Here is a 16,166-nt window from a genome sequence, read left to right as displayed (position 1 = left end):
CCTCAGCATATTTCAACTTTTAACTATCATACCTTCATGCTCAATATGTCTACTTTCTCCTGCATCTGATGATTCTTGATAGTTCACAGTGGGCCCTGGGCCACTCTTATTAAAAACAGGCCTAAAAGTAAAGAAAAATATACAATTTGAAACTTCTAAAATTATGAACAGACTGAAATCTGTTTTAACACAAGATGGATTAATAACATTTTGTAGCTCTCAGGCATTCTGCCTTCATTCCTTTAACAGCTAAAGAAATGTTGAATAAGTTGGACAATTATGCTGTATTCATTATAACATTGAAGTCCTTGAAAGGGTTTGCCTACTTACAAGTCGCTACAGAGCTCTCCTCGCTTTAAAGTTCTCTTCCCTTTTAGAGGGGTAGTGCATTCATCACCCTCCTCATTCTCATCTAATGTCTTTTGAGAAGGAATGGTCTTATTTTGATATCTTCTTGTGCTCACTGCAACACCATGTGGAGTAGATGAGGAAACCTGTGCACTCATACAAGGTTGATTAGCCAGTCTAGTATTGGACTTTCTGGGACTCATTATGGCCCCCGAGGAAACACTGATAGTTTCTGGAGATTCATGAGCAGGTTTTTGTGGAATCTTCACAACAGAAGTAGTGCTGAAAGATTCTAAAGATTTTTGGAAGGGTTTTTGTTTAGTTGGTTTTGATGATAAAGAGGTAAGGTGCTTAGTTTCCCTTGAAGTTGGAGAAACATGAGCAGAGTCTGTAAGTTCATCAGAATTCTCATTTTGTTCCATTCCAGTTTTATCATGTACATTGATATCATGAACTTTTTGTTTCTGAAGGAATTTTTGCTTTTTGCGCTGGTGCCTATCAGAGGGTTTGGCCTTTTCTTCTTCAGCTTCTGAAAACAATCGTTTTTTTGGTTTGGTTGAGGCTGAAGTGTACTTTTGCTTTCTACCTTGCTTCTTATTTGATATATTATGAACATGATCTCCTGGTGGAATATCTGGATAATAAACATCTTCAGAAACATCCTTCTCAGAGGTGTATTCCTCTGAAATATGTTCTTCTGTCTCCAATTGAGCAAATGAAGATGTTTTCATAACCATCTTTTTCTTCATTTGTGACTTTGCAAACTTTAACGTCGCCGACCTTCCTTGTAAATTAGCCTCCTGTTCTGGTGAGTAATTTGTGTTCAACTCCGTTTGCAAATCATTGTCAGAATGCTGTACCACCCACCACTTTGGCGGTGGTCTGATAAGGCGTCGGCTCCTTAAACGTACATTGAAAGCATTATCTCGTGTAGGGTTCTCTTCAGGTTCATGGTAAGAAGGAAGACTTTTCTTGGAAGAGCCATGTTTCATTGGCTGAGTTCCCTTCTTTGCCATTTCTTTGTTAACTGAAATAAAATAACAATAATTAATGAAAATAACATTAAAGAGCAAGAATTGCCGTCTTTCTACCAATTTCATCTCAGGATATTCAAAGTGCTTATTGAAAATTTATCTTTTAAGTTGTTTTCTCTATTGTAATAGAAAATAAACTCAATTTGAGTACTTATCTATTATCCAACATCAGTCCATGTTGGATAATAGATAAGTACTCAAATTGAGTTTATTTTCTATTAGGGTTAGGCGAAATATACATCAGAAATTATCATCTTCAACAAAAAAAAATTGTCCTACCACTTACCCCTGGCAGCCCCTCCACAATGAGCTGTGGGTAATTCTTTGCTGCAGGACCACCAATAGGGTTCATAGCCCAAAGAAATGTTTCTCTTAAAATGGAGTTTGTACCTATAAACATTCAGATTGAAGGACCAAGAACCAATGCTCTGTGAGGTAGTGACAGAGTACCAGTGATAAGTGGGATACTAATATGCTTCTAATTAGACCAAGAACAGAGACAAATGTTAAAAATATAAAACTGATGACTTGGAATGTGTGTGGTAGTCATGGCAATAATGGCACAATTAGAAATTAACCATTATAATCTCAGAGCTATTTTTGAGACAAGGTTGCAAAATGACCAAGGTTTGGAACAGAAGATTGGCAAAAAGGAAAAAGGAATGAAGCAACACACACAAAGTGCTGGAGGAACTCAGCAGGCCAGGCAGCATCTATGGAAAAAAGTAGTCGATGTTTTAGGCCAAGACCTTTCGGCAGGACTGAAGGGTCTCTACCGGAAACATTGACTCTACTTTTCTCCATAGATGCCTCCTGCCCTGACTTACTCCAGCATTGTGTTTTCCTTTGCTTTCCAGCACCTGAAGATTTTCCTTTGTTTGTGAAAGGAATGAGGCAGCCTTGATATTAAAGAACGAAATAAAGGCAATGGAGATAAAGAATCTTTGCTCAGAAAATCAAGAAATAAAATAATTTGTATGTAAGAACAACATCAAAAGGAAGTAAGCATAGTTGGAGTTAACTATAAACCTTGAAACAGTGTTAACAATATGGGGAATAGTATAAATAAAAAAATTAAAATGGGATGCAACAAAGATAACATAGTCTTAAAGGACTTACTGTATATATATTTAAAATCCAGGCGAACCAAATTAACAGCAATGGTATGGAAGAACTCAAGAAATGAAGGGTGCTTTTACAATTATCATAAAATGATAGAACTTCAGCTAAAAGATTGAAACTGATTTAGTTCAACTCAAAATAAGAGACCCTAAAATTATACAAACCAAACAATGAAGGCATTAGACAATGAAGTGCAATATCTCAGGAGATTAATATTTTTTAAAATGTTATATACAGTATTAATAAATAGATAATGTGATAGGGCTAATGTGACAGTGAGATATAACATCAGCCATGATCATGCTAAACTGCAGAGAAGCCTATTTGTGCCTTTATTTCTTATGCTTTCTATTGCACATTTGTAAGTTGACTTATTTTTCCAGAAATTTGTTGTTATGTGATAAATTCCATGGAATTTAAATCACAGAAACAGGTATTTTAGTCCAGGAAGTCTGTGCTTAGTCTTTATGTAATACATGAGGCTTCCCCCACTCTTACAGAATGCCTTGGAGCAATGCGATTAGCAGCTATTCACAATAAATGTCATCACTAATTAATACTGGAGTGGGGCATTAGCTATATTTAGCATTTGTAAAAGATTGCTAAAATACCAATGTGCTAATCAGATGCATTGATCATGTAGGAACTCCAAACTTAAATGACTCATTCAGCATTAATTTTAAAGCTTTAACGAGCGACAACTTTGAGGGGAATAAAAGCCTCACATAAGTTTTTGAACAGGGTACCATAAAATTTGTTATTCCTCAAGAGTGCAAAATCTTTGAAAGAAATTACAGTCCACAACAGACCCTAGGACTTAATATTCCACCCTCTGTTGTTTGGCATTACCGTATCAAGAAATTTGACAGGTACTGGAGGTTTCGAATTGACACGAGGTTCACCAAAGGCTTGGGGAGATATTGTAAAACACATGACTTAATTCTCAAACACTTACAAATATACCCCACCCAAAAATAAATCAACCAGTTGTCATGCAAATACACGAGTAATTCAGTTTCAGTATCAGGGTACACCTAATTTACAGCAGCATAATTCAAGCAAAAAACCATGCATTTTACACTGTTACGTTCCCCAGTAACCGGGTGACTTATCAGCAAAGATAGATAGGTCTGCTGAAGCCTGATGCTACTATCTTCAAACGTTTTTATTTATAAAGGGGCAGAAACGTATGGTTAATACAAAACATTCAGATCATATACGTCGTCACAACTCAATCTAAAGCACAGGTATAGTAATAATCAATCAGAAATAAGCTCTATCGTTGTCTAGGGGTAATGTAGATATATATTGTTTACTGGATATCTAAAAGTCTTTTGCGGTCACTGCAGTTCCACCAGCTGCCGTCGTTGTGGTGTCGCGTTGGTGCACTTTTGTTAGAAAGAGAGAGAGAGAGGGGATGAAACAATTACCCGGCCGGTTTTCCAACCTGGAGGAGTTCGGTTTGTCAGAGCCTCGTTGGGGGAAGGAATGCTCATCTGTGGCCTCCCCTGTAGCTAAGCCATTCTTCCATTGTGGGGTCGCCAATCCCAGGCAAGGAAAAGACGCACACGAACCCCACCACCGGCTGTCGCTATCAAAACGCTGACACAGGATTTCTAGCGTGTCTTCCGGTGCGTCTGAGGTACTGCCTCCTGCAGTCTCCTTTTTATCGTGACTGGCAGATTTGTAAATGTCAATCAAGGTAGGGTGATACAATCCCCACCCCACATTGCCCGAGGGTGTCCATGTCCCTGATAGCTGGCACATACTATAGAGTTGCAATTCACACAGGTGTCTCTAAGAACAATGGTCAAATCCGTTGCATTGTCTCTCATTTCCTGGGTCCAAGACCCGAATTAATAGCGATCTTGCGATTCTCACCAAGGAGGGGGCTGGGGTCATGACAACACGTCCTTCACTAGATGCAAAATATCCATTACTCAGCTTTTGAATTTCTATCTAATCTGCTAACCTATTAGGAAAACAATTGCTTAAACTACCAGGACTACTTGAAGAAACTGAGCTTTTGGGCAGAAGCCGTGCTTGTCAATTGAGGATGGTTTCAAGTTGTCAAGTTGGTTTCAGAATCCTTGACTCTGGCAAACAGCAGTCGCAGCGAATTGGATTTTCTAACTGAATTCGGTTGAAAGTAATGTTTAATATATGCATTAAGATGTTTTGCAGATGGCGTACAAATTGGGAATGTATAAATCCTGATTGATTAACCACATCACTCAAACAGTTTTACTTATGTCTATTGACCATCGGAAATGAACACCTTGCACCAACAGAAAACAAGTAAAATGATCACCAAGTTTCTATGTGATTGACAGGTCAATTGCTTGCTGAGTGGCAGAGTGCCCATCAACTTTACAAAAGTGTAATTTACAAATTGTTTTCAAACAAATTACCAAACTAAGTCAAAGGATTTTAAGTTGGTTTTTCTTATTTGAACTCCTATTAAAATATGCTCACATTCATTTATTTTTAGTATTATTAGATAGCATATTTGGAAGTAGCATTTTAATTACAGTCAGCCCTCCTTATCCGCGGGGGATTGGACCCCCCGTAATACCAAAAAACGTGGATGCTCAAGTCTCTTATTTAATCTGTCTCAGTACAGTGGTCTTTAGGACCCAGCAGAACCCCAGACCTAATTTAACCTGTCTCAATGCGGTGGACATTAGGAACTGGTGGTGCAGATCTGAATCTGCAGTGTTTCTGTTCACGAAAATAATCACGATCATGATTGAAAATAAAGTCGTCACTTTTATTGTCATTTTGATCATAACTGCTGGTACAGTACATAGTAAAAATGAGTCAATGTTTTTCAGGACCATGGTGTTACATGACACAGTACAAAAACTAGACTGAACTACGTAAAAAAAAACAGAGAAAGCTACACTAGACTACAGACCTACACAGGACCGCATAAAGTGCACAAAAATAGTGCAGGCATTACAATAAATAATAAACAGGACAATAGGGCAAGGTGTCAGTCCAGGCTTCGGGTATTGAGGAGTCTGATAGCTTGGGGAAAGAAATTGTGGAAGAAAAGTGGAAGTAATAAAGCGATCAGAAAGAGGTGAAACGCCATCGGTCATTGGAAAAGCGTTACGCTACAGTTGGTCAACTATTGGAACAATTTTAATGGATCATGTGAAAGGCCCTGCCCCGATGAAAGCTACAATTATTACTGAGCAACGCAGTGGTTTAATTATTGAAATACATACATTTATTAAGTGTTTTATATGCATAGAAAGGTAAAATATGTACTATATACTAAGAAAAACGTTTGACTAACTGATGCTAAATAATACCGGATATACTTGTTCCGACTTCAAATCTGACAAAGACAGACTCAGGAACGGTACTCATTCATAACCTGAGAACTGCCTGTACTTATAAGTCATTTCTAGATTACTTATAATACCTAATACAATGTAAATGTTATGTAAATAGTTGCAATACTGTATTGTTTAGGGAATAATGACAAGAAAAAAATAGTCTGTACATGCTCAAACAACGAGTGCTGGAGAGAAAACTTTCGGGTTTTCCCGATCTGCGGTTGGTTGAATCTGTGCATGAGGAATCAGCGGATAAGGAGGGCCGATGGTACAGCCTTTCTCGAACTTTTTTGCTCTGGAGGAACCCTTGAAATAATTTTCAGGTCTCAGGGAACCCCTGCATAAAAATTATTATATCTAGAACTCACGGCACATTAGCATGATCAGTAAATTGTGGATATAAGAATCCAAAATCAACTGTCAATGCTCTTTTGACTAGAGAATGAATTTTCAGCCTACCTTTCTTAAAAAAAATGTTGATAAGCTTAGCTTACCTTTCTTGAAATTACTCTTTCCTTTTTATAAATTATAAAAACACTTAAGGCAAACATAATAAATTTCTCAATTCTGGGTCGAACGAGGTAAGCCCACACGGATTTCACCTTCAACTGGAATGAAACGATTTCTATCTCTGTTCCTGATGCTTGTTAAACAAGAAAAAGCTTGCTCACACATGTAAGAAGTTGAAAGCTGCAGCAACATGTTCATTGCTTTCCTATGAATGGCAGGATACACTTCTTTCACAGAAATCCAGAACTTGTCCAGGTCAGTAGTCTCATCTTGAGTACATGATCAGCATGCAGCTCACAAAGTTCTTCCTCGTCTCTCAAAGTCAAGTTTTCAGGCCAAACAGAAGATTCAGATAAAGGATCCCTCACCCAGTCATATACTCGTGTTGAAAGGGAGGAAAAATACTGTTCAATTTTGTTCTGCAGTTCTTCCAGTTGGTTTTCAATAAGACTCAAGACCTTCTGATATTCATGCTCTCTCTCAAGCCCAAACAGCAGTGGAAAAATTTCAAGATTTCCTTTTGCAGCACACTTTTTCCAAAGATTCAGTTTCCTTTTAAATCCAGGAATCTTGTCACTTGAAGTCAAAACATTTTCTCCAGGGTCTTGCAGAGACTTGTTAAACTGGTTCATATAACCATATATAACAATCACAGCACGGAAACAGGCCATTCCAGCCCTCCTAGTCCGTGCCGAACTCTTAATCTCACCTAGTCCCACCTACCCGCACTCAGCCCATAACCCTCCACTCCTTTCCTGTCCATATACCTATCCAATTTTACCTTAAATGACACAACTGAACTGGCCTCTACTACTTCTACAGGAAGCTCATTCCACACAGCTATCACTCTCTGAGTAAAGAAATACCCCCTCGTGTTTCCCTTAAACTTTTGCCCCCAACTCTCAACTCATGTCCTCTCGTTTGAATCTCCCCTACTCTCAATGGAAACAGCCTATTCACGTCAACTCTATCTATCCCTCTCAACATTTTAAATACCTCGATCAAATCCCCCCTCAACCTTCTACGCTCCAATGAATAGAGACCTAACTTGTTCAACCTTTTTCTGTAACTTAAGTGCTGAAACCCAGGTAACATCCTAGTAAATCGTCTCTGCACTCTCTCTAATTTATTGATATCTTTCCTATAATTTGGTGACCAGAACTGTACACAATATTCCAAATTTGGCCTTACCAATGCCTTGTGCAATTTTAACATTACATCCCAACTTCTGTACTCAATGCTCTGATTTATAAATGCCAGCATTCCAAAAGCCTTCTTCACCACCCTATCTACATGAGACTCCACCTTCAGGGAACTATGCACTGTTATTCCTAGATCTCTCTGTTCCACTGCATTCCTCAATGCCCTACCATTTACCCTGTATGTTCTATTTGGATTATTCCTGCCAAAATGTAGAACCTCACACTTCTCAGCATTAAACTCCATCTGCCAACGTTCAGCCCATTCTTCTAACCGGCATAAATCTCCCTGCAAGCTTTGAAAACCCACCTCATTATCCACAACACCTCCTACCTTAGTATCATCAGCATACTTACTAATCCAATTTACCACCCCATCATCCAGATCATTTATGTATATTACAAACAACATTAGGCCCAAAACAGATCCCTGAGGCACCCCGCTAGTCACCGGCCTCCATCCTGATAAACAATTATCCACCACTACTCTCTGGCATCTCCCATCTAGCCACTGTTGAATCCATTTTATTACTCCAGCATTAATACCTAACAACTGAACCTTCTTAACTAACCTTCCATGTGGAACTTTGTCAAAGGCCTTGCTGAAGTCCATATAGACTACATCCACTGCCTTACCCTCGTCAACATTCCTCGTAACTACTTCAAAAAATTCAATAAGGTTTGTCAAACATGACCTTCCACGCACAAATCCATGCTGGCTACTCCTAATCAGATCCTGTCTATCCAGATAATTATAAATACTATCTCTAAGAATACTTTCCATTAATTTACCCACCACTGATGTCAAACTGACAGGTCTATAATTGCCAGGCTTACTTCTAGAACCCTTTTTAAACAATGGAACCACATGAGCAATACGCCAATCCTCCGGCACAATCCCCATTTCTAATGACATCTGAAAGATCTCCGTCAGAGCTCCTGCTATCTCTACACAAACTTCCCTCAAGGTCCTGGGGAATATCCAGTCAGGACCCGGAGATTTATCCACTTTTAAATTTCTTAAAAGCGCCAGTACTTCCACCTCTTTAATTGTCATAGGTTCCATAACTTCCTTACTTGTTTCCCACACCTTACACCATTCAATATCCTTCTCCTTAGTGAATACCGAAGAGAAGAAATTGTTCAAAATCTCTCCCATCTCCCTCGGCTCCACACATAGCTGACCACCCTGATTCTCTAAGGGACCAATTTTATCCCTCACTATCCTCTTGCTTTTAATATAACTGTAGAAGCCTTTCGGATTTACTTCCACCTTATTTGCCAAACCAAACTCGTAACTTTTTAGCTTTTCTAATCTCTTTCTTGTTTCCTTTTACATTCTTTATATTCCTCGAGCAATTCTTTTACTCCATGCTGCCTATATCTATTGTAGACATCCCTCTTTTTTCGAACCAAGTTTCTAATATCCCTTGAAAACCATGGCGCTTTCAAACCTTTAACCTTTCCTTTCAACCGAACAGGAACATAAAGATTCTGTACCCTCATAATTTCACCCTTAAATGACCTCCATTTCTCTATTACATCCTTCCCATAAAACAACTTGACCCAATCCACTCTCTCTAAATCCCTGCGCATCTCCTCAAAGTTAGCCTTTGATGAAAAATGTCTGTTAAGTTGACTAATTTCTGCATGGATTCTTCATCTTCGAAGCACTTAGCAAAATCTGGCCTACTATATTCTTTAAAGTACTCCTACAATTCACCTTTCAGCTCAAACACCTTTTGAGAACTCTTCCTTTGCTAAGCCACTGGATTTCTGTGTGTAGGAGATTGGTGCGCTTTTTGTCTAGGTTTTCACACAGCTTTTTAACATTCTCAAGTGAACTGGTCTTAAAGCTACTAATTTACTTGCTTCCCGAGGCTTTTTACTGTCTGTGACTTTATTTTCAAAAGCTTTAATCTGTTTGTTTTGAGATTTCAATAGTCATTTAAAATAATCATACATGTCATATGGCTGTGATTTATAGGTAAGTGTCTTTTCAATTTTGCTGGAGCCATTGCTACATTTCTAAGTTGTTTGCCATAGGCAAGGCACAATAGAATGGGACAACTTGGATCACCAGTCCATGTAAAACCCATCGATAAGCAGCTTTCATTGTAAAGATATGGTACCGGCTGATTATTTCAGTCCCACCCACTGCTTTTGTCTCCAGGACCCAGAATAAGCTGGTGGACTTCTGGGGCAACAGGAAGCATAGGGTTTCTGCTATGGAACTGAGTCTTCCAATCAGAGAGCAGTCAGTCCTCAATGATTGGAAGTGACCACTCTCAGAAATGGCATGTGCTGACGGCACACTTTCGCCACTGGGGACACGGCTTCCAGCGGACAGCATCAGCCGCACCACTTTGAGGGAACTGTCATGCTCTTACCAAAAGCTGTTGAGGGTATGGAGTCTTATCCAGACAGGGTGCTCCCATGCCGGTAGGGGGTGGTGCTCTCACTATGAAGGAGAGAAAAGATCTGGCTGCACCATCACCTAATTGGCCGGAATTGCCTGTTGGACCCAGGCCTTGGATACCACGTGGGAGAGAGCCCTACATTTGGTACATCTCACAGGGATGCCCGCCTTGCCCTTCCATGATGCTCCATATCATTTCTTGTACAGGCTGCTGTGTACACCTTTCACTTCCTTACCTTGGAAGTCTGTTTTACTATTTGGCAGTGGAGGAGGTCCACAGTGGAAATCTCTTTATTCAGGGGTCCTTCCGATATACAATGGGGACCTGGCGTGGAAAGTGTTGCATAGGGCAGCACCGTGCAACAGGTTTTTAAGTAGGTTCACTGACACCCCGTCCACCTGTCCAATCTGTTGCTGGAAGGAGCAGTATACCACTCTTATATGGAATGTGAGAGTTTGCAGCCCCTGTTTAAGTATATGAAAGGGCTGCTCCTCAGGTTCTGGTTGCACTTCAGCCCCACACTCCTTATGTATGGGCACTCAGTACAGAAGGAGGCAGGAGTGAGGAGGATCCACTGGTGGGCTTGCTACTAGGCCTGGCTAAGATGGCCATTCACAGGTTTAGGCAGTGGACTGACTGCCTACCCCTCCTCCAAGGATATGTTTGTGCCCGGCTGTCCTTGGAGGGGGACCCACACAGTCACAGTGGGTACAGTGGGTGATTTCTAAAAGCGATGGATCTGAGGGAATTGACTGTTTTATAGACAGCAGTAATCGTATTTTCATTTGAACTTACTCAGTTTTGTAAATACTTAATGTTTGTGCTTTGTGTATTTGGTGTGTATATAAACTTATACAGTTTTGTAATAAAAAAAATACAGACTTTTTGTGTCCATTGTTGCACTAATACAGTGAAATGACTCAGAAGATTGTAATTCTTCATAATTAACTATATTAGAATTGTCCATAAGCCTAGGCCTAGATTCCTCCTTTTTCATCTCACACCTCCTCTTCAAATCTTACCACTCTGAACCGTCTTTAGAATTAAAAAATCCCTTCAATTTTCTACGACACTGATAGAGTTTGTTCGCTCCCATCTACAGTCGGCGGTGTGTACAGGGAAGTTGGTGTAGGTAATTCAGAAGGGAGAGGCTGACGTCGCAGCCTAAGTTGAACAAGTCCATTCAATGTTCGGAAAACACACTTCACGCTTCTCATCAGCCTACCATCCTCCCTCTGTGCAATACAGAGCTCACCATTTATCAGCCTACTGTCCTCTCCTCCATGCATTACAGTGCTCACCAATTATCAACGGCCTCCCTTATCTCATGATAAAAACTGAGAATGGACTCAAGCAAATAAACACAGCCCTACTACACATTGCCACACTGCTGAGACCTCAAGATTGCTAACAGGGCTGTTCAATCACTGCCCACCACTGCAAGAGCTAGTATCGCACATCACGCAAAGTTCAAAAAATGAAGTTTTTTTAAAATCACAATCTCTCACGGAAGCCCAGTTGAGAAACTTTGACCTAATATCTATGCAGAGGAAAGAATGCCTGTCCATGGAGGGTACATTCCACATCAGAAGGATTGCCAGGGATGGTCTCAGCTGGAACTGATTCAGAAATTAAGCTGCTGATAGGGATGAATGTGCCTACAGTATCAGTCATTGCAAGTGATTCACAGTGTTAATAATGGACGTTATGCAATTAGAATAATGTTGGGTTGGACTGTGAATGGACCACTGAAAGGAGACAATGGTGATGGAAGAGACTGTGCGCAACCAGAGCTGACAATTTACAAGTTATCAAAATCTCTGCTTTGAACATGGATGAGCTTTGGCAGTGGCGGTTTAAGGCAGACTTCCATGAATGCATTCAGGGTCAACAAACTGGTTTTTCAAAAGAAAACAAGTTCATGAAGCTGGTTACAAATTCTGCAAAACTGGTGGACGACCACCACCAGATAAGTTTACCTTTGAGAAAGGAGGAGGTTAATGCGCCAAATAACAGGAAGGCTGCAGAACAGTGTGATGCACCATCAATAACTCTCGGAGACAGGAGGCGAACGATAGGCTTTTATTAGCAGCAGAAGTGACCACAACATCCTGGAGACTGAGGAAGGAGCCGTGCCTCCAATCGCCTTTATACAGGGGTCTGTGGGAGGAGCCACAGGAGCAGTCAGCAGGGGGCGTGTCCAGACAGGTATACACATAGTTTACCACACAGTGTGCTCTAAATCCAAGGAAGAATTTTAAGAAGAATTTGTCATTTCACACTGACTAAAGTTCAAAGTAAATTTTATTATCAAAGTACATATATGTCACCACATACAACCCTGAGATTCATTTTCATGCATAGGGTCGAATTCAATACTTTTTATAGGATTTTCTTTTCAAGGGCATTGGTGTTTCCATACCAGGCTGTGATGCAGCCCACAACACATCTATAGAAGTTTGATAAAGTTTGAGATGTCATGTCTAATCTCTGCAAACTCAAAAGGAAGTAAGAATCTGAATCACCACTCCTTGAAGGTATCCTGGGTGCTTTAGAAACATAGAAACCCTACAGCACAATACAGGCCCTTTGGCCCACAAAGCTGAACCAAACATGTCCCTATCTTAGAAATTACCTAGGGTTACCCATAGCCCTCTATTTTTCTGAGCTCCATGTACATGTCGCAAAGTCTCTTCAAAGACCCTATGTATCTGCCTCCACCACCGTAACTGGCAGCCCATTCCACACACTCACAACTCTCTGCATAAAAAAAAACTTACCCCTGACGTCTCCTCTGTACCTACTTCCAAGCACCTTAAAACTGTGCCCTCTCTTGCTAGCCATTTCAGCCCTGCGAAAAAAGCCTCTGACTATCCACACAATCAATGCCTCTCATCATCTTGTACACCTCTATCAGGTCACCTCTCATCCTCCATCGCTCCAAGGAGAAAAGGCCGAGTTAATTCAACCTATTCTTATAAGGCATGCTCCCCAATCCAGGCAATACCCTTGTAAATCTCCTCTGCACCCTTTCTATGGTTTTCACATCCATCCTATAGTGAGATGACCAGAACTGAGCACAGTACTCCAAGTGCGGTCTCACCAGGGTCCTACATAGCTGCAACATTACCTCTCGGCTCCTAAACTCAATCCCACAATTGATGAAGGTCAATGCACCATATGCTTTCTTAACCACACAGTCAACCTGTGCAGCAGGTTTGAGTGTCCTACTTTGTAGGCTAGTACCCAAGATGGAGCTGACTAAATTTATGACCCTCTGCAGCTTCTTTCGGTCCCGTGCAGTAACTCCCCCATACCAGACAGTGACGTAGCCTGTCAGAACACTCTGCACGGTACATCTATAGAAGTTTTTGAGTGTTTTTGTTGACATACCAAATCTCTTCAAATTCCTAATAAAGTATAGCCACTGTCTTGCCTTCTTTGTAGCTGCAGTGATATGTTGGGACCAGATTAGGTCCTCAGAGATCTTGACACCTAGGAACTTGAAACTGCTCAATCTCTCCACTTCTGATCCCTCTATGAGAATTGGTATGTGTTCCTTTGTCTTACCCTTCCTGAAGTCCACAATCAGCTCTTTTGTCTTTCTGACGTTGAGTGCAAGGTTGTTGCTGCAACTCCACTCCACTAGTTGGCATATCTCGCTCCTGTACACTGTTTTGTCTCCATCAGAGATTCTATCAAAAATGGTTGTATCATCAGCAAATTTATAGGTGGTATTCAAGCTATGCCTAGCCACACAGTCAAGGGGATAGAGTCATGGGCTAAGCATACACTCCTGAGGTGCACCAGTGCTGTTCGTCAGCAAGGCGAAGATATTGTCACCAATCTGCACAGAATGTGGTCTCCGGTTAGGAAGTCAAGGATCCAATTGCAGAGGGTGGTACAGAGGCAAAGGTTCTGTAACTTCTCAATCAGGATTGTGGGAATGATGGTGTTAAATGCTAAGCTATAGTCGATGAACATACTTTCATTCTTTCTGAAAGAGTAACACCTTGGAATTTAAAGTTACTGGCCCTTTCCAACTCTGATCATCCGTTGAGGAGTAGCACATGGACCTCGGATTTCTTTCTCCTGGTCTATAATTAGTTCCTTGGTCTTGCTGACATTGAGTGAGAAGTTGTTGTTATGATACCTCTCAGCCAAATTTTTTAATCTCCCTCCTATATGTTGATTCATCACTACCTTTGATTTGGCCTACAACAGTGGTGTCATAAGCAAACTTGAATATAGCAGTGGAGCTATGCTTAGCCACACAGTCATAAGTGTAAAGCAAATAGGGCAGGGGATTAAGCACATAGCCTTGTGGTATACCTGTACTGATGAAGATCGCGGAGGAGATGCTGCCAATCTGAACTGACTGGGATCTACAAGTGAGGAAATCCATGATCCAATTGCACAAGATAGTATTTAGACCAAGGTCTTGGAGCTTATTGATTAGTTCTGAATGATTTAGTGGGGATACACTCATCTGCAGCTGTTTTTAATAAAGTCTGTAACCATGGTGCATTCACTGGGATCCCCAGTTGAGTGCTTGATCACAGCTCAATTCATTGACTCAAAGCAATCCAGTAACAAAACTATCACATTGGAGCACCAACGAGAGGTTATCATAAAACACACACCTCCACCTTTTGCTTTCCTAAATCAGCAGCTTAGTTCATTCTGTAAATTGAGAAGCCTTCGGGTTTGATCACTATATCTGACATATCCAGAGAAAGCCATGTTTCTATCAAGCATACTTTCAGTTGTCTCTGACACAGCAGGCTTGCCCTCAGGTCCTCAACTTTGTTCTCCAGTAACTGTACATTTGCCACCAAAATGCTGGGTAAAGGAGGACGCATCCCTCTTTGTTTCACCATGGCTTGGAGTACCCCCGCCCCCCGCCTTGCTTTCATCCATAGCGATTAACCTTCAACCTCTTAAAGGTGTCGTTCATGTCTGGTTTGCCAAGCCCTTCAAATAATCGTGAGATATGAAGATCATTGAGTTAATTTTAAAATCCATTGCTTAGAGGCAAATTACATGTTGCATATTGCAGTGAAAGTAATTCAAGAGGTATATTTAAAAGAATTTTTAGAACTATTTTCTGCAGCCCACAGAATGTTACCAATGGTCATCAGCGCCACCTTGGACTACTACATCTTTCACGAAGGATGTCATCCCTGAAGGTTATGCTGAAAGAGTGCCAGTAGAGGATCTGGCGTGCACTGATGGGAATGACTGATATATTCCACATCATGGTGTTTACCACACCAGAAAAAGCAGCTTCATGTTTTGTGTGACAGTGGAGCATCTTTTCAGTGTGACTTTTATGCAACTTAATGCTCAGCTTTTACAGGGAGCAGATCTTACTAGCTCACTGAATGGAGTCATAATCAGATTTTGAAAAGAACCAGTGGTGATCATGGCAAATACTGAATCAATGTTTCACCAGGTTACAGTACCAGCAGAAGATGCAGATCTGCTAAGATTTCTCTGGTGGCCTGATGGTAACCTCAGCCAAGGACTTTAGAATGGTGGCACATCTCTTTGGAGCAACTTCTTCACTGAGTTGTGCCAACTTCACTCTGAGGAAGTGCACAGAATATAATGAAGGACGGTTCATCTGCGAGACAGTGGATGAGGTTTTGCATTGCTTCTATGTGACTGCCTTGTGTCAATGTCCTTTGCGAGTCTGACACTGTCAAGTTTAAAATCATGATCCAAGATGGATTACTCACCAGAATAGGGATCCTCTCCACAGTTAGTTACATCAATGATTCTTGAGGAATCTTGAGTGTGGTGGTGCTATCTGCTAAGAAGATCCTACAAGATCTATGTAAGAAAGAGCTTGGCTAGAATGGCACTATACCAACATGAGTTGCTCATGAGTGGACAAACTGACTGAAATAACTCTGCCAGTTGGAAATCTTCAAGGTTGTTAGATATTTGAAACACCTGGATTTTGCAGAAGTTACTGATGCACAGTAACACCACTTTACAGATGTGAGCAAAGCCGGATATGCAGCAGTGACCTACCTATTGTTTTTTTTTAAAACATTTTTTATTGTTTTCAAATAGTTACAAAATAAAAGTGTATGAGAAAAAAAAATGTTACCCAGCCCCCCTCCCCTTAACCCCTCCCCCCTAACATCCCTAAAAAAAAAGAGAAAAAAAAAAGGAATG

The 16,166-nt window shown here is 40.7% G+C and overlaps 1 protein-coding gene across 1 annotated transcript in view; it reads right to left on the bottom strand.

The window, feature by feature from the left end:
* The window catches only part of LOC140729061 (uncharacterized), a 124,284-nt gene that overhangs the window by 23,237 nt on the left and 84,881 nt on the right, over nucleotides 1-16,166 (bottom strand). The window contains exons 12-13 of the mRNA XM_073048342.1: nucleotides 331-1,375; nucleotides 33-121 (exon numbers count right to left, since the gene is read on the bottom strand). Of these exons, the coding sequence (XP_072904443.1) occupies nucleotides 33-121; nucleotides 331-1,375 (1,134 nt within the window). The remainder of the gene's footprint in view (nucleotides 1-32; nucleotides 122-330; nucleotides 1,376-16,166) is intronic.

The sequence above is a fragment of the Hemitrygon akajei genome, chromosome 6, assembly GCF_048418815.1.
Source record: "Hemitrygon akajei chromosome 6, sHemAka1.3, whole genome shotgun sequence".
In the NCBI taxonomy this organism is placed as follows: Eukaryota; Metazoa; Chordata; class Chondrichthyes; order Myliobatiformes; family Dasyatidae; genus Hemitrygon; species Hemitrygon akajei.
The sequence above is the reverse complement of the archived record's forward strand: the minus strand, read 5'-3'. Positions and strand labels throughout refer to the sequence as shown.